The 22,231-nt window shown below is 38.8% G+C and overlaps 1 protein-coding gene across 3 annotated transcripts; it reads right to left on the bottom strand.

Annotated features, from left to right (window-relative positions):
* Window positions 1-7,232: 7,232 nt before the first annotated feature.
* On the bottom strand, window positions 7,233-22,122 carry erlec1 (endoplasmic reticulum lectin 1). 3 transcript variants are annotated; one of them, XM_007892424.2, is made up of 15 exons: window positions 22,093-22,122; window positions 21,538-21,719; window positions 18,611-18,715; window positions 17,870-17,950; window positions 16,631-16,708; window positions 16,483-16,540; window positions 15,296-15,336; window positions 13,536-13,759; window positions 13,246-13,381; window positions 12,383-12,544; window positions 11,746-11,805; window positions 10,531-10,655; window positions 9,580-9,657; window positions 9,304-9,379; window positions 7,233-7,685 (listed from the first exon to the last, which is right to left on the bottom strand). In XM_007892424.2, exons 2-15 carry the CDS (start codon window positions 21,697-21,699, stop codon window positions 7,614-7,616), a joined length of 1,458 nt encoding a protein of 485 aa, XP_007890615.1. In that variant the 5' UTR covers window positions 21,700-21,719; window positions 22,093-22,122; the 3' UTR covers window positions 7,233-7,613. The 3 variants fall into 3 exon arrangements, with proteins under 3 accessions (XP_007890615.1, XP_007890614.1, XP_042189447.1); XM_007892423.2 differs by having other exon boundaries at window positions 22,062-22,118; XM_042333513.1 differs by lacking the exon at window positions 22,093-22,122 and having other exon boundaries at window positions 21,538-21,768.
* Between the last annotated feature and the right edge of the window lie 109 nt (window positions 22,123-22,231).

Raw genomic sequence — 22,231 nt, forward strand, 5'->3', positions numbered from 1 at the left:
GACTGCTTTGTGACATAAATTATCTTTTAAACAGGGAATCTTATGTCGATCAGGCCAACGTCTGAGAAATTCGTTCCAAGGCATTGTCAGGACAACATCTTGCAACATCTTCCTTCTGAAAACAGTTTACATTTGGCTAGGTGTTTTTTTTATTGGCCAGGCATCAGTAACTCTTTCCTCTCAGTCACTGGATCACTCTTTCCTTTCAATCACTCTCCTCAGGATTTATTTTCAACCCCAGTATCCCATAAACTTGACATGTTGATACATTTTATCTTGGGCAATTGTTGGCAAATACACAGAGGAGAAACTCCCTTCTCTTTTTCAAATAGCATTATGGGGTCTTTAGTATCCACCTGAAGGGTCCTTGGTTTAACCATCTCATCTAAACTGCAACAACTCTGATAATACATTTCCCCCCCCTAGCATTTTATTGGAGAGTCAGGATATTTTGTGAATTCAACACTTAAAACCTTCTGACGAGGCGAGAGTACTACTACCCGAGGCTGGCTGATACCCAGGCTAATCTCTCCCAAACGATCCACCCTGACTAAAGTGCTTCAAGAGTAGTACACCCAATGTGAGAGACACAGCCACAGTCCTTGTTTAGAAGTGATGTCCCAATGTTGCTGTGTTCCTGGGTGCTGGAGGCTTCAGGTGTTGCTCAATGTTCTATTCTAAATCTGAAATTTTGACTTGCAGTCAGCGAATTTAGCTCTGGATTCCTGGAACTCTCCACTAAAATTTCAACCTTCCCAAATGACATCATCCTAATGGAAATAGTTGGGTGGGTATACTCAAGGCAGTGCCTAGAGTGGGGAAGGATTATTGCGATTACAAGGATTCATGTTTCAATAATAGCTTTCTCGTCCTTTTAATTATTGGTAACAAATAATTATATCATCTGTTTTTATCTAGCTGTTGTAAGATATGTCAAAGGGAAAAGACTAAACTTGCAGAATTACTGCTACATAATTTCATTAATGTATCTTTGATTTTGTTGTGGTTACCTGGATGCCTGACACATGTAGAAACCCAACACCATGCTTAACTATATCCAAACCAAACTACTGAGAGTTCCACATATGTAATTGGAGATTTCTATTTATTTGATAACAGAAGGCACCCACTCATCCTATTCATCCTGTTTGCTACAAGCGCTCCAGGATGCTACCCCGTGTGAAGAGCGCTATATAAATGCAAGTTGTTGTTGTTGCTAACCTAATCACAAGACCCAACGCTTGGGAAACCCAGTGTGTGCATTAGGGCATTGCTGGAGTTTAACCTCAGGGTTTTTTTGAAAAAAAACTAACAAGACATGGAATTATTCAAAACAAGCAACAATTTGGGAGTGTCGCACTGAAAATGGGTCAGAGCTTAGTGCTTGAAGGCTTGGCTGCCGATGGTGGGTGGAGAGAGCAAGGAACTGCGAGTAGCAAGCTTGAGATGGTTGAGCAGAGGGGCAGACAGGCAAGAGAAGGTCACAGGTATAAGCATTTGCAGGCAACCGTAAAGGCTGTGGACTAGGGAGCCAAGTTAGGATAGAAGTGGATAGACAAGTTTAGTGCAGTCAAGTATGTGAGTAATGAGGGAGCAGCACACACCGTCACTAGAGAAAATCACTTTAAAGTGTTACAATTGTAAAATGTTTAAACAAGGGTATTTCACTTTCAACAAGTTTAAAAGGTTTTCTCAGTGTAACAGGAACGAATACTTTATCTGATTATTGACAGGACAAGTCGCATAGATTCTACTGCTCATGTCAAACTTAATACAGATACTTTAAAATAGAAAGAATCATAGGAAGTTTAAGTAGAGAAGGAAGCCATTTGGCCCATTCTGTGTGACTGATACTTGGCCCTTCATTAATCCAATTAATAATAATACTTGCATTTGATATAGCGCCTTCTCACTTCATTGAGACGTCTCAAAGCATAGAATATATTGTAAAATGCAGGTCAGAGAGGTAGGAGGGGGTAAGGCCATGGATGGCCTTGAAAGTGAGGATGAGGACCTGTGTATTTGTGTGCGAAACGCGGTGGCCAATTGCGCACAGCAGTGTTCCACTGGTCACTGAATTGAGTGACCAAATTTTTTTTTGAGATATTATTACTCCTGGAAAGCGATCTGCCAATCAAATACTAACCGGGTTCCTACTTACTGAGAGGTAAACAGAGGCTTGTGGAGTAAGGAAACTTGTAAAGTTTTACCCCGGCCAGGAAATTCCAATTCCACTCCTGCTCTTTTCCTATACTCTTTGGTATTATTTTTCCTAAAAAGATTAGGAAATTCTCTTTCTCAAATTCCCTTTCATGTATTCAAATAAAAATGAAGCATGTTCTACTTACCTAAACTTTTTGTGATATTCCAGATATATGGATTGTTCTTAAAGTCGACACAAAGACCAGGACCCGAGATTGTACGAAGTTCTTTAGGAAATGTTTTTAAACTAACTTTGCTTACAATGGGCTTGTCAGTCTTGATCAGGTTGGAATTGAATTATTTAAGGATTGCATCAATTGCTTCGACTCATTGCTATTTAGCAGCGCATACAGTCACTGGAGCCAATCAATTTAAAGGGTGTTGACTTGCAAGATCAGGCTATGCATTGAAGTGGAATCTTATTCTGTATTAACACTTTCTGCAGACCTGAAACGCTTTCTTTGCAGGTTCAATTTAGGTGTGAGCCAAACTAATGCAAAAATCTGATAGCGTGGGGAGTAGTGTGCAATGGCTTCCATAAGTGAATCAAATCTAAGATAGTTTCTCTAGACGCGAAAAAAAGTTGAGAAATATGGCGTGAGAAAAAAACTGCCCACTTTACAAATATAAAGTGGTAAAGTGTTTCAAGAATAAAGGCATTTCTTACTCAGCAATGTTATCAAGTTTCTCAGAGTAACATGGACAGAGGTAAAATAAATGCTTTGTGTGTCATATTATAATCCTTGCATTTGATTTAGTGTCTCATCACACTGTTAGACGAGGGACAACTTTCTCCAGCTGAACGTCAGCAAGACCAAGGCCCTCCTGACTGGCCCGCATCAGCGCCTCCGCACCTCAGGCGCTGGCAGCATCAGCCTCCACGGCTGCACGCTCAACCTCACTAAGTCAGTCAGGAACCTGGGTATCTTGTTTGACCCTGAACTGTCCTCTCTCCCCTACTTCTGCACCATGACCGGCACTGCCTACCACCGCCTCTGTAACATTGTCAAACTCCGTCACTGCCTCACCCCTCAGGCTGCCGAAACCCTCACCCACACATTCGTCACATCAAGGCTCAATTATGGAAACTCCCTCCTCATCGGCCAGATCATCCAAAACTCTGCAGCTCAAGTACTCGTACGCACTAAGCTCCGTGACCCCATCACTCCCGCCCCCGCCCGACTCCACTGGCTCCCCATTCCCGAGGATCGAATTCAAGGTCCTCATCCTCACTTTCAAGGCCATCCATGGCCTTGCCCCCTCCTACCTTTCTGACCTGCTGACTCCCTACCAACCTGCCCGCTCCCTCCATTCAGTGGGCTCCGACCTGCCCTACCATCAGTGGCCGGGCTTTCAGCCACACTCTGGAATTCCATCCCAGTCCCTTAACCTCGCTTCCGCCCTTGCCTCCTTCAAGGCTGGTCTCCTCTTCGATCGTGCCTTCAGTCACCCTCCCACCTCTCTGCCTTCCCTCACCCCACCCCGATGCTCGGGACCTGACCCTGACTGTCCAGCGCCTTGGGACGTCCTCCCGACATGAAAGGCGCTCTATAAATGTAATTTTGTTAAGATATCTCAATGCGCTTCACAAAATAGATTGCAAAGTGTGCACAGCAGAATCCCACAAACAGTTGTGGATTTTTTTTTGAGGGATTATTACCCCCAGAAAGCGTACTGCCAATTGACAAACAACTGCGTTCCTACTTACTGCGAGGTAAACTGAGGCATGTGAGCAGGAAACTTGCCTAAGGTTTTGCCCTGCCTGGGAATTGAACTTGGGTCCTCTTCCTTGTAAGGCAATCATGATAACCACTATGCTATGGGACTCCATGGTCATGAGAATTATCAATCAAAAATAATGCACTAAAATATTCTCAGAATTATTCAGGCTTAAATTAGTATTACAAAAGAGGAAAAGAGAAAATGGAAACACACTAATGGTTCAATATGGAGGTTCAGAACATATTTTAGCATGTTTTGTTTACATCAATAATTGAATTAATATATACATGTAGATTAAAATATATTTTGACGAATGCTTACAGCAGTCAAACTAGGGATATTACTGCTAAGTAATGAATACTTTCTCCTCTGGGCACCCAATATCTGCATCCAATATAGAACAAATTCAACTAATGTTCATTGGCCAATTTCCACAGAATACAGATTGCACGGTTTCTTCATTCAAAATGCTGACAATAATATGGAATGTAGTGGAAAAGCGATACAATTTCCAGTCAACAGTGAAATTATCAGTCTCATACCTGTTGAGCAATGCATCATTGACAGGACAGCCAGTCACCAATCTTTAGATACTGCTGATACTAGAGGGAATGATCTGCATTGTGGTACTGAAGATTAAACATCTCCAAACAGCCGTGGGATAAAGTATACTCTATGTATCTCCGCATTGTCAAAGCAACTTTCAGAGTAGCATGGTTGATATCAGTAACACAGTATGGAGAGCCAGATATGAACCAAAATTCCAATGCCTCATGCACAACGCATTAGTGTTACAGTGTGGTCAACTAAAACCTTACCTTCTTCCAAGCAATTTCTTTAACAATCTAGGTATACAACAACAAGAAGATTTCATTTATAGAGCCCCTTTCACGTCGGGAGGACGTCCCAAGGCCCTGTACAGTTGGGTCGGGACCCGAGCAGGGGGGAAATGGTCAGGGTGAGGGGAGGGAAGGGAGGGAGCGAGGAGGGGGTAGAGAGTCGAAAGGGGAGCTGAAGGCACAGTCAAAGAGAAAGGTCTTGAGACCGGCCTTGCAGGAGGAAAGGGAGGAAGCAAAGCAAAGGTACTGGGGGATGGAGTTCCAGAGCCTAGGGGCTGAGTATACGTCTTTGGAACCATTCAACTGAAGGTATAACTTTATGCTGACACCAGTACTGTATTCATGTCACCACCAACCAAATATTGTTGGTGTGAGTATCAACTATTAAGCTTCAATCACTGGAGCAAAAACTATTCAGGCTTTATAGTGTGAGTCTCTTAGGTTTACAGCTGGCAAAACTGTGCTGTAGCCACTTTTGAGATTGTGCAGGTCATCTTAATAAATTTATCAATTACCAAGTCATGCAAGAGTTACATCAAGTAAAACACAATATCAAAATCATCAAACATGTTTTTAACACATGTTGGATGCTGTGGAAGTCATACTTTGAATTTACCATTCAAATCCAAGTCCCCAGGCAACTGAGAGCTGTGATCCAGCACCTGAACATTATATCTTGGTTTAGGTTTTGCCTTTTTAGTATTCATAGAATCATACAGCACAGAAAAAGGCCATTTGGCCCATCTCGTCTGTGCCGACTCCCAAAAGAGCAATCCAACTCAGTCCCACTGGCCCGCTTTCTTTCCATAGCCCTGCAATCCTGTCCTCCACAAATACCCATCTACTTCTCCCTTAAGTTACTTCAATGTTCTCTAAAACCATAGAACAAGTGCAGAAACACATCCTCGACTGTGCTCAAATCAAAAGGAAAAGCTATATCTATGTTTGTGACATTTATACACAGTATTCAGACAGACATTAATCCATTCTAGCCCTGTATTCTTAGAACACATTTTGAATCTCAAAACAATATCAAACTACAAATAGCTATATTCAATGATTCAGTATGTTTATGTTCTAATCACCTTTCTGTTTCCTATTCCAGAACAGAACCCGCAAGCTCTTTTATTATGACATTGTTCATTAAGGATAAGAATAAGATGGTGTGTCATGTTACAATGGTTTCAGGTCAGTCAGCTCTGCAACAATGGGTTGCAATGAATATTATGCAGTGCATATTTTCATCCTTACTGTTCTTTAGAGCCTACAGGCATTACAGTGTGGACCTTTTCTGGCAGCCAAGTACAGTATGTAGTCAACGTCTGCTACATTGATGGAAAATGCTGTGAGGAACTGATTGACTTGAATTACAAACAAGGGATGCAGGGACTGTAGTGAGTAATTATATATACCCAGCTCTGCACATTACCAAGTCAGTGAAACTATAAAATAGAATAAGGATATCTGAAAACTCAAATGAAACTATTAACAAAGTTTCTTTTAAAATGACAGATTCTCCCATCTAGATTATCCTATTGTCTGTATTTGAAGGCATAGAACTAAAACATTCATTATGAATAGTTTCAACCAGAATTTGAAGAGAACTTAAGTCAATCTTAGATTCATTAATTTATCAAAGACTGTTAGTGTACGACCTACTTAAAACATCTCTTCAATTTTAGGGGGTATTTGAAGTTGAGGTTGCTTTTGTGCGGGGAAAGAGAATGCTTGTAAAGGGTAAACCTTCTGGCCTAAATTTCAATGATTCTGTGATGTATGTGCAGAACTTTTCCCTTGTAGATTGAGAGGCAGGAAAATCTGATTGAAAAGACAGAATGGACACAAATGTATTGAGTGGTAGAGAGGTGAGATGGAAAAAAAAATAAGGAATACAGTACATAGAAGAGGAAGCTAAAAATTCACAGGATTTAAATTGGTTATGCAATTGTGGAAATTCGTGGCAATGTTACATATCTGTAGAAAAAATGGATATTAATCACAAACAGAGAGAGACATACACACATACATGTAAAGTGATCTGGAAATAGCAGTAACCATGCTACTGCATTCTGATAGTGTGAAAAATAGGCTGTGTATTTAAACAGTACAAGCACACAGAAGTTTTGCTATGGCTTTACAATGCACTCGACTTTGAATATTGGAGTTTAGTTTGCATCATCTCTTAACAAAAAAGGCCGTTTCCCATACCCGCCTTTTCTTCTGTTCACGTCCTAAAGAATCTGTAAGCATTGATATGATCTGATGTAGACTGAAATGTTAAGATCAGTAGTTTTAGGAGGTATATTTTTTGTTTTATTATATATAAACCTGAAATAAAAAACTACAAAAAACTCACTATTAAAAAAAAGTTTTTTTTTAAAGTTAACAATGAAGATGTGACAAATGTGCTTTTTGTTAATGTATCAAAAATGAGTAGATGTAAGGTTTTTTTCCACAAAAAGGCTTACAAAGATTTCAAAAAAAAGTTTAAAATTTACAACTTGTAGAATTACATAACACAGCATATGTACACATTTCAAGTATCATTCAAGCCTTATACAAATGCAAAGTTATTCAGATGCAGTCGAAAATATTAGTTTTCTTTACAGTGTATTTACAACCTTACATACCAAAGAATTTGGTTTACACCACCATTTCCTTTTACAATATAGATGTAAATGATCAAATACTTAAATTGGTTATTTTCCAGTGTTCATTTGCAAATTAAATGATATGTAACATTGCTGATAGTGGAGGTGGGGTATTATCATATTAAACCTGCATATTTATTCCCAGAGAATCATTTAGTATAACAAACTTTGCTTTAGCAATACAAAACTGGTCAGTAGTTTAACTGGGAACTGATAGCGCTCCATATTCATCGGCTGTATCCAGAATTTTACAAATAACAGGCGATTCCACCTAAAAAAAAGAAACAAATATCCTGGGTCTTGACAATTGAGGCATAGATTTCTATGACACTGGTTTGCACTGGCTTATACATACACTCGAGAGCTTCCAAATAAAATGGGAAATTTCCAAACTTACATTGATAGGAAGATGGAGTTACTAAATATTTTAAGCATTACATAGTTTTTGACGCATAGTAAATGAGGGAAAAAAAAGAGTTTGATATACATTCACTCCATTAAAATTAGTACAGAAGCACTGCATCAAAAAACTCTTCTAAGCAATGCACTATATCAAACCACAAACAAAGAAGAATGCCTGACAATGGACAATGCTTTATAATTGTCCTTTTCTGCTGATTTTTTGAACAGTGAAGGTTAATTGTATACCTACAAAATACACAGTGACCATACTTCATATGAAATCCTGTGATGTGAAAGGCGCTGCATCAAATGCTAGGATTATTATTAGTATTATTATACATGAGAGCAACTGGCCTGAAGAAGCACCTGAACTCAGCTTGAGAAAATTGAATGAAATTATTTTGTTCAGATCACGGAAGCATCTTGTGTTTAATGCCCTGATTTACTGAAATTATTTTTTAGTAATTTACTGAAAATTAATTAGTTTCTTGGTACTGATCCCATTAACTCTAACCAGACACAAAGTCATCACTACTTTTCACACTAAAAAGAAATGAACAACAAAAAGTAAATTGCATGAAATGTATTATAATTCTTTTAGCTACTTGGTTGTAACATTTCTGTACAGGGCACCATCTTCTTGACATGTTTAGATCCATAAATCACAACCGAAAGAGTGATTTTACATGAATCACATTTTTTTGGAAACGCATCACCATACTTAAGAGAATGAATCACCCTCTATGGCATTGTTGCGTAGTTCCTCCAAGCAAACAGTAAGTCTGCCAAACACTTAAGCTCTTATCTACAAAACAGTCATACTATTAATCAGTCATACAGTTTTAAATTTGGTGTATTGTGGTTCTGTTAAACGGGAAGTGGGCACCAATAAGGATATACTTCAAACTTAATTATTTTTGAAATTGAAGAAAGTAAACCACTCTGTACCACCTGTGCTTTTGGGTTTCTCTGATCAAGATTGGCAATTTAACCCAATTTGTAGACAATTTTGTGTTGTTGTCTACATACGTGAAACTGCTGATTCCTTTTGGCACGGAACTCTTATATCCAGCAGAGGAGGTGAGGTGGGGAGAGACTTTTATTGATCGTACCTTGTTTGAAGTCGTTCATACCTTGTTTGGAGCTGTTGTTGTTGGGACTTCAATTTGACACAATTGTTTAAAAGATTGATAAATTTACTGCCACCCCATCCCCTGCCAGTCATCCTTAATTTTTAAAGCAATCCACATCAAACCATTATGGTACATTCCACTTCACCGTGTTTTTAGCGGGGTGTAAGTGCAGAAACTGATTTCAACAAGTGCACGATCACAGTCGCGGTTTGTTGTGTGATATCATAAGAAACAAGAATTGCTTATTTTAACACAGAAATATATAGACACAAGAATCTAATTTTCTGAGAAAACAACAGAAAAATACAAATACAGTACAGGCAACCATAAACGTGTAAGAAGCATGCTACGTACCCCGAGGATGTACTGGCAAGTTTGTGGCTCAAGCATGTAGATTGTGACTGCATGAGGAGACTCTGATTCCTTGCACCTGTGACAAACATTTACTGCATTTATATGTGAACAAGCAGAAACACCAGAAATATAACTGATTTTGCAACATTGAAAATAATCGGATTTAAAAAAGCAACAGTATTTTAGAAGAACCAAACAGTATTAAAATCTATATTAACCAAATTAGGCAAATTACATTCTTTAGCATGGAATCAATAACAGCAAACGCTGACTTACTTTAATTTTACAACCACCTGCCTTGGCTTCCCTGTTAAATCACAAAGATCACCATTTCCATAGAAATGTGAAACAACCCTATAGAAAAAAAATCAAAATTATCCACATAGAAACAGAGCAACATTTGTAACTGCCGAAAAAAAAACAGGAATTTTCAGCATTCATTTTGTGGAACAAAAAAAAATGAAGCTTTTCAAAAAATGAAATCGGCTCACGGGCTGCCAGTTGGACCAGCCTGACATAGAGCCTCTACGTAAAAGGACCGTTCACTGCTACCACTGAACTACCATCTGAATATAAGCCATGACTAAAGCCATGACTACCACAAAGATTCCAAAACCAGGAAAAAAAAAGAGAAAATTGAAACTAAATTGAAATAAAGCAACATTAATGCTTTATTGTATAAAACCTCACAGTATACTCAATATTTAAAATCATAGAGGCATGAAATAGAAGAAAATACACAATTCACAATGGGGGTCTAATTTACAGAGATTCCTTAATAACAAGTACATCATGTTGCCCTTTTCCTATTCTGTTTATACATTATCTACTTTCAGGGCAGATCTCTGATGGGACATATTTCTGTTTACTGGAAGGAATCTACTTGGATTGCTTATTAAGGAATCCCACTAGAAATCATCACAAATTAGACTCCAACGTGACCCAAGCTGATAAAATAGAGGGATTCAAAGAGCATCAAACTAGAACAGTTTGTTAACATGTTTGCTCCCTAGGTGGGTTATTATCTCGGAATTATAACCAGGTGTTTTTTCTGTACAATTTATATACACATAAGATTTTGTTTTGCCAACAATGTGATGGACAGAGCTCCTGGAATCAAATCAAGCAAACTTAGAAGGAGGCTAGTTGATTTATTTTGTTAAACTTTACAGGGACCAATGATCTCTTGGATTTGTAATCAATCATTACTTTTGAAAATAATGTTACCTCACTTTCTGTTCTCCATCTTCCATCCATTGGTAAGATCTGGGTGAATTCTTTTTAGACCACATGTTGTGATCCTCTTTATTCCAGGTTCCTACCACTATGATGCTTTTGCCAGCCCCCTTATCCTTTATTACACAAATAAAATACTTAGTAATAATATCATTGTTAGAACTTTGAAAAATTAGGTTAAATATTATGCGTATTAAGATGCATTTATTAAATAATTCTGAACACTTTTTGAAAAACGTTAAATGTTTATCTCCAGATTTGCCACTTTCAGTCAGAAGCCACTTGGTGGGGTGGTCTTGAAGAGCTCTCTAAACTAACACCTTATGAGTGTCGAATAGCCCCATATGTACCACAAACTGTAAAGTGAACATCTTGTAACTAATGTTAAGCATTGGACATAGAAGCTTACAACAGCATTAAGACAGTGTCATAAATGAGTGATGTGGGTCATTCCCACAAGCTAAATTCCTGGACAAGTCTATTAATCAAAAATAAAACTACTCACGGAAACAAATACGGACATTGAAACCCTTCAAATGTACCAACTTTAAATGTAATATGTTGCCAAGAAACATAGGAACGTTCGAGAATACAGAACTCTTCACAACACTGCAAATTAATTCTAAAAATGTTTGTTTAGTGATAGGTTTGATTGTCAAATTTTATCTGCAATTTTCTTAGCATAGAACTGCCTCGTCTCAATCATAAAACTGGTAAATGATGAAAATGAGCTTATTATGCCACCCCCCGCCCACCATCTGTTACTTTCATTATTTCCTGCATCTATAGTAGGTGAAGATCAGAGAAGTCTCCCTAGAGATCAACTGGCTCCTAGGAGTCATGCCTGCCAATGCCAGGCAGATTCAAAGTAATCCAAGACATGGTTGGTGACTGACCAAGCAGTATTTACAATACAATTTACATTTATTTAGCACCTTTCACGTTGGGAAGAAATCTCAAAGGGCTCGAATGCCCTGATGATGTGTTACCGTTTTAAGTAAACACAACAACCAGTTGATGGTCCCAACCCAAATTACTGCTTAAATCTAGCCACTACCAATTATTACAAATCGGTACATGCAATTCTGAACTGCCAGGCGTCAATTTTAATATTCCCGTTTCACTGAGACACATTCTCAAAATAAATAGCTCCCCCGCCCCAATTAAAATAGAATAGAATCAAATACATTTCCTAAATATACATACCTCATGATACTGTTGCACATGTTTCCCGTAGCAGAATTCATATTTCCACCATCCTACACCCTGTTCATAAAACAATTATAGTTATTATATTTTTATTTTGTGGTACTTGAACGATGAACAAGGTCTTGAGAGCAAATCAAGATTGAACAGTAAATGATCAACAATGAAGGCCAGTACCTAAGCATCCTGCAGGATTTCCTACTAAACTTATTCCAACTGTAAATTCTTATAACGGTAAACTTTTTAAAGATTGTTTAATTTCTTTAAAAGAACACAGAGAGAGTAAGCAAGAGACAGAGGAGAGGGAGTGAGAGAAAGAAAAATAGAATTGTTTTGTGACATAAGAATAAAGCCTAAAATTATACTGGTGTCTATTTTGGACACATATTATACATAATGTGTATAAAGGGAAATTGTTGGTAGTTTCAATGATGTAATTAACAACCATTTCTTGACCCTATCCAAGTTTTCTATTAAAACAGTCATCAGCATCTTAATTAACTGAGGCACGAACATCCAATTAAAATTATTTTAGTTTTATTATTAATTTTAAGCCGAAAACATATTCTCATGATATTTCCTATGATATTTTTCTTTTAGCCTATACTGGAATAGTGAAAAAGGACTTGTATCTTACCCCATGGAAACAGTAAGAGCCACTTAGAAATTCCTGAATGAGCTGTTCATCACTCAGTTTAGAGATGTGAGTGGTTCCTACAGAAATCTGCTGCTGTCCTCCAACTTTGATCGTCTTGTGAGAAGAAAACTTTTCATCTTTTGTGGATGTTGTGGCCATTTCCTATTATTAACCCAATATGAAAATTCATCAAATCAAATGCAGGAATGCTAGCTTCAAATGAATAGGATTCACAACACATTCAATGCCAATAATTCCTGTTGATTTAAAGTTTACACAAAACCATTGTGAACCGTTTTCGTGAATACAAACAGACCTGGCAAATGATTTTGTTTTTTTAACCTGGGAGACTGGTGGCCAGGACACCAGGAGAAACTCTTATCAAATAGTGCCATGGGATCTCTAATGTCCCACCAGCCAGACGGAACCTCAATTTAACATCTTCCCCAGCACTGCATTGAAGTCAGCTGAGACTTGGAGCTCAAAATCCCGATGCAAGACTTGAACCTACAATCTTCCTAGTCTGAGCAATATAACCCCGTTTAATTTCAATCAGCAACTAATTAAAAAACTAACAGCAAGTAAGGCGGAAGCAAATTTTGAATGATTTCAACTAAGCCATTTTAAAAGCTTACCTTTAAATTTTGAGGTGATCTTAAAAAAAATTGTATTTTCCGTCAATTTCATTCAAATTAATCTGTTTGAGAAAGCGAGTAGTAAAGTCCAAAGTGATTTATATTTTTCAAACAGGATAAATTGCATGGAACAGAGCCAGGGACTGAACAGGGGAATTACTTACGTCCTGGTTTTCTAGGAAACAACTGTGATCAAATTAAACAATTGTTTTTCGTGCTGGTAGTTACCTCATTTGTTCTTGGGGCAGTGAGAGGCGGTTTCATCTCTTCCTCTTGTTTTTCTAATCGTTCAAGACTTTGAGGTCTTAATGGTGATCCGTGCATTGACTGGCAAAATATATCATTAACTGGGGAGGATCTAAACCTGTACAAAAATTAGGATAAACACACATTATTACAACTATTATTATTGCTATCCTAGCCAAAAAACAAGGGCACGGCATTTCACCCAAGGAGTTATCATGAAAAGAAAGTTCTGAAACGTTTCTGGGTTCAGTCAGTTCATAGTGCAGTTTTACCTGTATTTTGGATGGTTGCACAAGAGTGGTGTCAAGATTACCAATTCGTATTCACAGGTGGTGACTTCAGCAACTGAGAGGATCTCATGTTTAGCTTCAGGGTGGCAGACATACATTACAGTGGTAACTCTGGGCTTGTCCTGCTTTAGGCTGCATGGGGTACCATTCCCCATTATTACGGGGTAATAAGGAGTAATCTGCCCTTCTATATTTTTGGTATGAACCTAAATGAAACAAAATAGTTTGCACTTCAGTCTATTTCTCTTTTAATCAACTCTGGACTAGATTTATTTTCAATTTTGCATTAAACGATGTGATAAGACGCTATATCAATTGCAAGAATTATTAAATGACTCACGAAGAAACCATTCAGGAAGCATTAAAACACCAAAAATACAGGATTACATTACTTGCTTGTGACAATAAAGGCACTGTACTGGAAATTATACAAACCACAAATGTAGAATAAAAGCAATTTTTTTGTATCAAACTTTATTATACTTATATGAAATGTTCAGCTGTGGCAAACGCCGCACTGAGAAGCTTGAACTAAGAACCAGGTACTTAGCAAACTGACTGCTGACTGTTTATGAATGATGCAATGTTCTTGCTTAGTTTTACTTTAATTTACTTTCACTATTTTTCTAATATTTAATTAAATTTATAAATATACACTAAAACAGGTAACAATGCTTAGCTGCGGAGGCAAAGGCACCAACCTTTTTTTTTTACCCCCTTAAAATGTTCATTTTTTAATTAAAAAAATTACAAAACATTGCAGGTCAAAATGACTGAAGCTAAATAGCATTCATTATAAATACTAAAACAAAATTTTCGGTCCATCCCCACACATGCACATAATACAACATTTTCTGAAATGATCCTCAATCACCCAGTCCCTGTTTTTGCAATGGAGATTGTAACGGGCTGTTAAAAACTGGGCTCTTAAAACAAGGATCTTTCTGCTGCCGCTTTCCCCAGAGTCACCCAGGGCCCAGGAACCTGCAACCAATCAATATCTTGTAACTCCACATTGCAGGCTGGTGGGCATGTTTTTGAAATATTAATTGATGTTTCAGTCTACCTAAACTACACCCAAGTACATGCACAAAAATACTTCTATATTTCAGTGCTGTTTAAATCCCCGAAGACCTACAATCTTATTTATGTTGCCATCTTGTGGTGCAATGTGAGCACACTTAAGACTTAAGACTGCACACTTCCAGCACTTCTCCAAGGAACAAAGGTACATTGCAAGTGACAAGAATATGTCATTCAAATATTTGATGAAAGGTTCAAAAACTTTCTCCAAAATAAAGAGATTTAATTATTGAAAATGAATGACACAAATGTTCTAAGGGTAGACACTGCCCACATTTCTGGAATCTCGAATTACAAGCCTCCTTTATTATAAGGCAACCCAGTATAGTTAGGGAAAGAGGTGCTGTACACTTAAGTGCGATACACTTTTGGCCAACTTCCTGAGCATAATGTGCAGGCACGACCCCAGCAACTGCTGGAAATCCTCGCAATTGCCAGCATGTGCGGCAGTGGTGATCTGACCAGAAGTCGTTTTTATATTCTGCCCCTTTATAACACGGGGGCTGTGTTTGTGGATACAAACCACTGCGTTATTATGGAACCAACCTGTACTTTTGGAATCTTTTAATTTCGATCTCTCTTAATTTCGACTCTTATAACAGCGTCACCCTGTGTTCAACTAAAGAGCAAAATTAGCGGCACTAGACATATACACTTACTTTTAGTTTTTCTGCGTCAGTGTGTTTTTCTGAGGTGGAGTCTACACAGAGAAAATAAAGAACATAAGTATATTTGAACAAAGGCCACTGCTACCATAGGATTTTACCTAATTTAATGGATTAGGACTTTCTTAGACCTTCTCTTCTGTTGTAGGAAAGAGCCCAACAATGGAGAGAAAGTTCCATATTTATGGTACCAGTATCATCTTCAACACAATGCTGGTGTCAAAGATAGACATTCTTTCTCATCCTTTTTTTCTCTTCCTGTTCTGCCTCTAAATATGCTGATGTAATAGTTGAGTGACAACAGAGCCTTTGTTCTACTGTTAGCCATGTTTAAGTTGGTGCTGGTGAAAAACAGAATGCAAGTACAGAACAAAAAAAAGCACAATTGCATGAATTGTCTGTACCACCGTGCGTCTGGTACACATGGTTTAAATCTTTATCGGAAGCATTTTGCATGCTGTTCTAGATCAAAATGAGACATTCAGGCTCAGCACAGAAAGACAAACAAACAAACTCGTCAAAACATGGTCCATACAAATTTGCTTAACAATTCCCTTTTGCTGGGTTATTGAACACGTCAAACATTTAGAGAATGCATCAATTATTTGAGGTGGACAAAAGTTTTCTGAAAGGATGAGTGTTTAGCTCTGCTGTGGTTAAAGTGCAGTTTCTGCCCCTTTATAATGTGGGGTCTGTGTTTATGGATACAAACCTCTGCGTTATTATTTAGCAAACCTGTACTTAAGGAATCTCTTAATTTCGACAATCATTTAGAGAATGCATTAACGATTTGATGTGGACAAAAATTTGCTGAAAGGATAAGTGTTTAGCTGTGGCGAGGCTAAAGTGCAATTTGAGGTCATTCCTGAAAACAATTTTTTTAATATTCTGTTCCTCAAGAAACCACATCAGATTTCATGTTAATGTGGTCACACAATATCCACGTTTTAAATATTAATTTAAAGCAGATAGGGGTAACTGTTGTAAAATAAATGAAAAACCATTAAAATATGGCTGCTAGAATTTCTGAAATGTTCTTAGATCAAGGATGGTTTCTAATCCATTGATGTTGGTAGACTTTTATTACACTTTTTTGGCATGTTCCCTAGTAGTATTGGTTGAATGAGACTACTCTGTTACATAAATGTTAATGCTGCTTTCCAATAGACCTAGTTTCTTACCTTTGGTTTCAGATTCAGTGTTCGTGGCGCCAAGGTAATATTCTTGTATGTTAACTTTCTGTGGATCAGAAGATACACAGAAGTGAACAAAGGGGACAATCGATCAATTCAAGTTCATTAACACAGGCTGAGGAAATGTTCATTATACCTGACCCGTTTCCTTTTCTTCATGGTACTGACGAATATGTTTCCCATGGCACACTTCATATGTCCAGTAAGATTCAATCTACAGAGGTAGTGCTGTAATTAGTATGATTTCTATTATAAAAACATACAGCTCATACTATCTGCAGGTGTGTGTCATGAAGACAGACATTAAAGTTAATAGAAAGAAGTTGTACACAAATTAAACAGGTTAGCAAGAAAATTACATTTTGCTGAGAATTAAAAGGGCAATTTAATGTTTTAAGTAAAATATATTTTCAAAACGTATCTCTGACTACTTTTGGTTAGAACTCTTAAAACTCCGCCCCATCTTGGTTCTCTATTGTATTTCTGATTTATATTGAGACATTAACTTATGTGAAAAGTGTACGGCAAATATGACTGACATTGGTATTCTATTAGTCAGAAATTAGGTAAAACGTTTAAGTTATAATAAAAATGAGGAATAATAATAATAATAATAATAATAATCCTTGCATTTGATATAGCGCTTTTCACGTCGGGAGGACGTCCCAAAGCGCTTCACAGAATACACTGTAAAGTGAATTGACTGTATATTTGTGGGCGAACGCGGCAGCCAATTGCGCACAGCAATGTCCCACAAACAGTCGTAGATTGAAAATGACCAATTTATTATTGTTTTGGGTTTTGGAAGGATTATTATTAGGCTCTGTGTGGAGTAAGGAAACTTGCCCAAGGTTTCGCCCTGCCTGGAATTGAACTCAGGTCTCTCGCTTGCAAAGCGAGTGCTCTATAAAAACAGGAAAAAGAACAGGAACTGAGACAGGATGAGTAGAAGTGGTGCTCTTAAAGATATTAAATGCATAAGTTTATTTTGGAATTTTAGATTACTACAGTAGAAAACAGATACTCCTGACATTTGAGTAGCTTCATTAAAGTAATTTTAATTTAAAATTGTATAAGCTGTAAACCTGATAGGGCGGCTGAAGAAGCTTGGAATTTACCTAAACCACTATTACTTGTGTTAGGGTGTGGCGGGTTATAAAACAATAGCAGATGAAATGCATGTTTACTGAGAAAGGGAAGAGAATAGAAGAGATCAATTGAAATATGAGGTACTTAAGCCAACGATCACCATTTCTGAATCACATTGCTAGCACCAACAAAATATGTGTAAATATGACCAAAGAAGCCGACAATTCCAAGCACAACTTAAAATGGATGCTGCAATTAAAAAAACGTATTCCAGATAGTCATTTACCCTGTAGGAGCAGCTGCTCTGTTTGAAGAGTGGCTCCAATAGCTCAGCAGGCCCCAGGCCTTTGTATTCTTGGTCTTCACCCTAAATTAAAAAGAAAACAAGCTAACTGCATGATTCACTTTCATCATTACATTAAGAAAATGTACTACTGTGGAAGTTGTCAATCATAAAAAGACAATGAACACATACCCAAAGCCAAATGTGGCACCAGCTCAGTCTATATTAATATACATTTGTTTATAAGATCAGGCATGCCATCGACGACAGAAACTATGAAATATACCAAATGGATTATTGCCCAATGCTTGTGTGGGACAAAATGTTTAAAATGAAGTAGCTTTGGAGAGATTATCAATGCCATGGAATAGCTTCTTAAAAATTCTATAAATGTTCATAACCATTACATGGAGTCATGGCACCATTAGACACTTCAATAACCCATTCAGTTGAATGCTTTCTCCGTCCTGCAAATTAAACTGTCCAGAAGTATAAATTGGCAAGTACAACACAAAAAAGCCCTTCACCATATAAAGCTGATTATATGTTAGCTTTGCATTAAGCAAGGTGATCCTATCAGAGGCAGGCAATCATTGTAAGAGAGAAAGAAAAGATAAGTTTAAAATCTACGGGGACATAATAATGGCTTGAAATAAATACATTTCTTCAAGTTAAATATTACAATATAATGTGCTGGAAAGTTAGTCCAGGGCGATAGTAAAAGTGCTCAATACAACATTTTACCTCATCTCCATTTCCAACTGAAGGCAGCATACATTTGTATCTCTCATTATCTACTGTTGTGACAATTACATAGTCATCAGGTTTGTACAGACCTCCTGTTGTTGGCTAAAAGCAAACCAAACACAAAATTAATAATGAAAGAGAGATTTTGTGCATTCTTTACACCCAAAAAAACAGTATTACACAAGTCTACAATTTAACTTTTCATCACCATCTGCAAACAGAATTTAAATTTAATAGGCAGGGATTAGGAACCACTCTTTCTTTACGAGTGATGAATTAAAGCTCAAGAGAATCTTTAGGTCACGATCAAGTCTATAAAGTAATGAATGAATTTGGTGAGGTTAATTTTGCAATTCAGCAAAACAATCTAATTACGTAAAATGCCAATCAAATGATCATCGATAACTGGTCTCAAGCTGTAAGCCTCTTATCAATAAAAACCTCACAAGCAGCTGGTGTCTCATTATTCACGTGGTTATGACAGAAACCAATTGTTTCAACCGTTGCTTCCATTTAAAAGGCTGAGGATGAGACTGGAGTTGACACTCCAAATATTTGTAAAAGCACATGCATGAGTGTACCAGTAACAGAGTTAATAAACCAGTACAACGATTGATTTATAGAATATAGAAGTATTTGTCTCAGGATTTTCTTGCTTGTGAGCACACATTCCCTGAATCTGAATCTACTACAATCTGCACAATGCTTGTTCAACTGTTACTTAAAAATGACCTTATGAAATTGGCTGCAAAGTAAAATCCCATGAATCACTTAGAGTCTGATTTTATGATAGGGGACTACATCAAAAGACAGAATGATTATATTATTTTAATGGGAAATACATGGCAAAAGGGAGGAAAAATACTACAATGTGACATTTCAGTAGTAATCTAAAGGTTCAGTGAAGTTCTGAACTGCGAAAATACAACAACATTACATTTGTGTAGCACCTTTCACGTCGGGAGGACGTCCCAAGGCGCTGGACAGAGTACAGCATTTCAGACCTGAGCTGGCGTCGGGGGAGGGGGGAAGTAGGGAGGGGAGGGGAAGGGGGGCTTGCCGATGGCATAGTCAGAGGAGGGTCTAGAGGCGGGATTTGAAGGAGGCTAAGGAGGGGGCGAGGTATACAATTGTATACCAACTCTCGTACAAACTACTAGTAACTTGGACATCAATGTTCTTTTCATTTTTCTAGTTAAGGACTTATTTGGTTTTATGTGATATCTCTTTCTGCCTTTGAACAGACTCCTGAAGATTCTCTCTAGTTTTTAAAAACGTTATGAAATCCCTGATGACTCCAAATTCCTAACATTATAGGATTAAATGTTTCTCGTCATCTGAACTGTATGACTAGCCTCTCAATCCAACTTTGCATTTGGCCATCATGTCGGGGCAGTGAGAATAATAACCCAAATATATATAGTGCCTTATCAAGTTTTCCAGACATCTCAAAACGCTTCACAGAATATACTATAAAGTGAATTGACTATGTTTTATAGGCGAAACACGGCAGCCAATTGTGCACAGCAAGGTCCCACAAACCAAAATTGAGTGACAATTTTTTTTAAAAATGTGTTCTTTTGAACGGATTATTACCCCCGGAAAAGCAATCTGCCATGTGACTACTTGCTGCTTGGTAAACAGAGGCGTATGGAGTAAAGAAACTTGCCCAATATTTCATCCTGACTGGGAATTGAACCCAGGTCCTTTGGCTTGCAAGGCGAGAGCTCTAACCAATATGCTATAGGACTTCAGGGCTCCACGAATGTAAATAATAATCCTTACATTTGATATAGCGTTTCTCACGTCTTCTCGACATCTCAAAACACTTTAGGGAATAGACTGTAAAGTGAATTGACCATATATTTGTGGGCAAAATGCGGCAGTTAATTGCGCACAGCAGTGTCCCACAAACAGTCATGGATTGAAAATGACCAATTTATTATTGTTTTGTTTTGGAGGGATTATTATTAGGCGTGTGGAGTAAGGAAACTTGCCCAAGGTTTCGCCCTGCCTGGAATTGAACCCAGGTGAATGAATGAGTGAATGAATAATATAATAATAATAATCCTTGCATTTGATATAGCGCTTTTCACGTCGGGAGGACGTCCCAAAGCGCTTCACAGAATAGACTGTAAAGTGAATTGACTGTATATTTGTGGGCGAACGCGGCAGCCAATTGCGCACAGCAATGTCCCACAAACAGTCGTAGATTGAAAATGACCAATTTAATTATTGTTTTTGTTTTTTTGGAGGGATTATTATTAGGCGTGTGGAGTAAGGAAACTTGCCCAAGGTTTCGCCCTGACTGGAATTGAACTCAGGTCTCTCACTTGCAAAGCGAGTGCTCTAACCACTGAGCTACAGGACTCCACGAATGAATGAACTGCTTGCTCCTGGAGCCGTGTAGATTCGATGGGCCAAATTGCTTCCTTCTACATTGTAAATCTCTATGATTCTATCACACCCCAGACAAACAAATTTCCCTTTATGACAGTCAAAGCAAATTAAAACCAACAGAGCGAATGGTGCTGCTCAAGTTATTTTCACACAAGCATAATACGACGGGGGAAGGGCTGACGGTCTCGTGTCACTTGTTTCCTGTGAGCTGATGATCTTGGGCTGTTTAACACCATGTACTAACGGTAAAAAGCTGCGAATCGATGGACAGGAACGGGCAAAGTGACAAGTTAGCCCAGGTTCGTGGGGTTTCACTCTCGCTTGGACTTGGGGAAGTCACTCGGTCATCCGGTGGGTGTCTGACACAAACCGAGACCCACCGCCAGCGGGTCTGAGAGTATCCAAACCAGACTGAGCCCCGAAACCTGGACTGAGCCCCGAAACCTGGACTGAGAGCTCCACGTGTAACAGGAAGGAAACAAGAGACCCAGAAGCCGGAGCCCGGGATGTGAAAGGTTACTGACGAGCGAGAACTCTGCTCCGGGCCACGTTATCCTGAAGGGGATGTCGTCGCTGAGGGAAGGGAAGCTCCTGCTGCCGGTGCCCGGGGACAACTGCAAAACACCGCACAGGAGCAGGCGGAGGAGCGGCAGCGACACGGGCCCGTCCAGCAGCTTATACACCATCGTCAGTCACTCCGGCAGCCCTGCAACACGAGAGAGAGAGGGGGAGAGACAGACAGAGAGAGAGAGAGAGAGAGAGGGGGAGAGACAGACAGATAGACAGAGAGAGAGAGGGGGAGAGACAGACAGAGAGAGGGGAGAGACGGACAGACAGACAGAGAGAGAGAGGGGGAGAGACAGACAGACAGAGAGGGGGAGAGAGAGACAGAGAGAGGGGAGAGACAGACAGACAGACAGACAGAGAGAGGGGGAGAGACAGACAGAGAGAGGGGGGAGACAGATAGGGAGAGGGGAGAGAGGGAGAGACAGACAGAGAGAGGGGAGAGAGGGAGAGACAGACAGAGGGCGGTGAGTGCAGCTGTTACCGCGGCCGAGGGAACAACTCCGGCATCTCACCTCCAGCTGCCACGTGCACTTCCGGCATCCGGGAGCCACTGCTTCCGGGTCACCGCCAGTCCCTGCACAGGTGACCACTGGTCTCACTGGGAGGTCAGAGCAGGACAGGGCAGGTCAGGCTGAGCCGAGCCGAGCCCGG

This window comes from Callorhinchus milii, unplaced genomic scaffold (genome assembly GCF_018977255.1).
Source record: "Callorhinchus milii isolate IMCB2004 unplaced genomic scaffold, IMCB_Cmil_1.0 Scaffold3, whole genome shotgun sequence".
Taxonomy (NCBI): Eukaryota; Metazoa; Chordata; class Chondrichthyes; order Chimaeriformes; family Callorhinchidae; genus Callorhinchus; species Callorhinchus milii.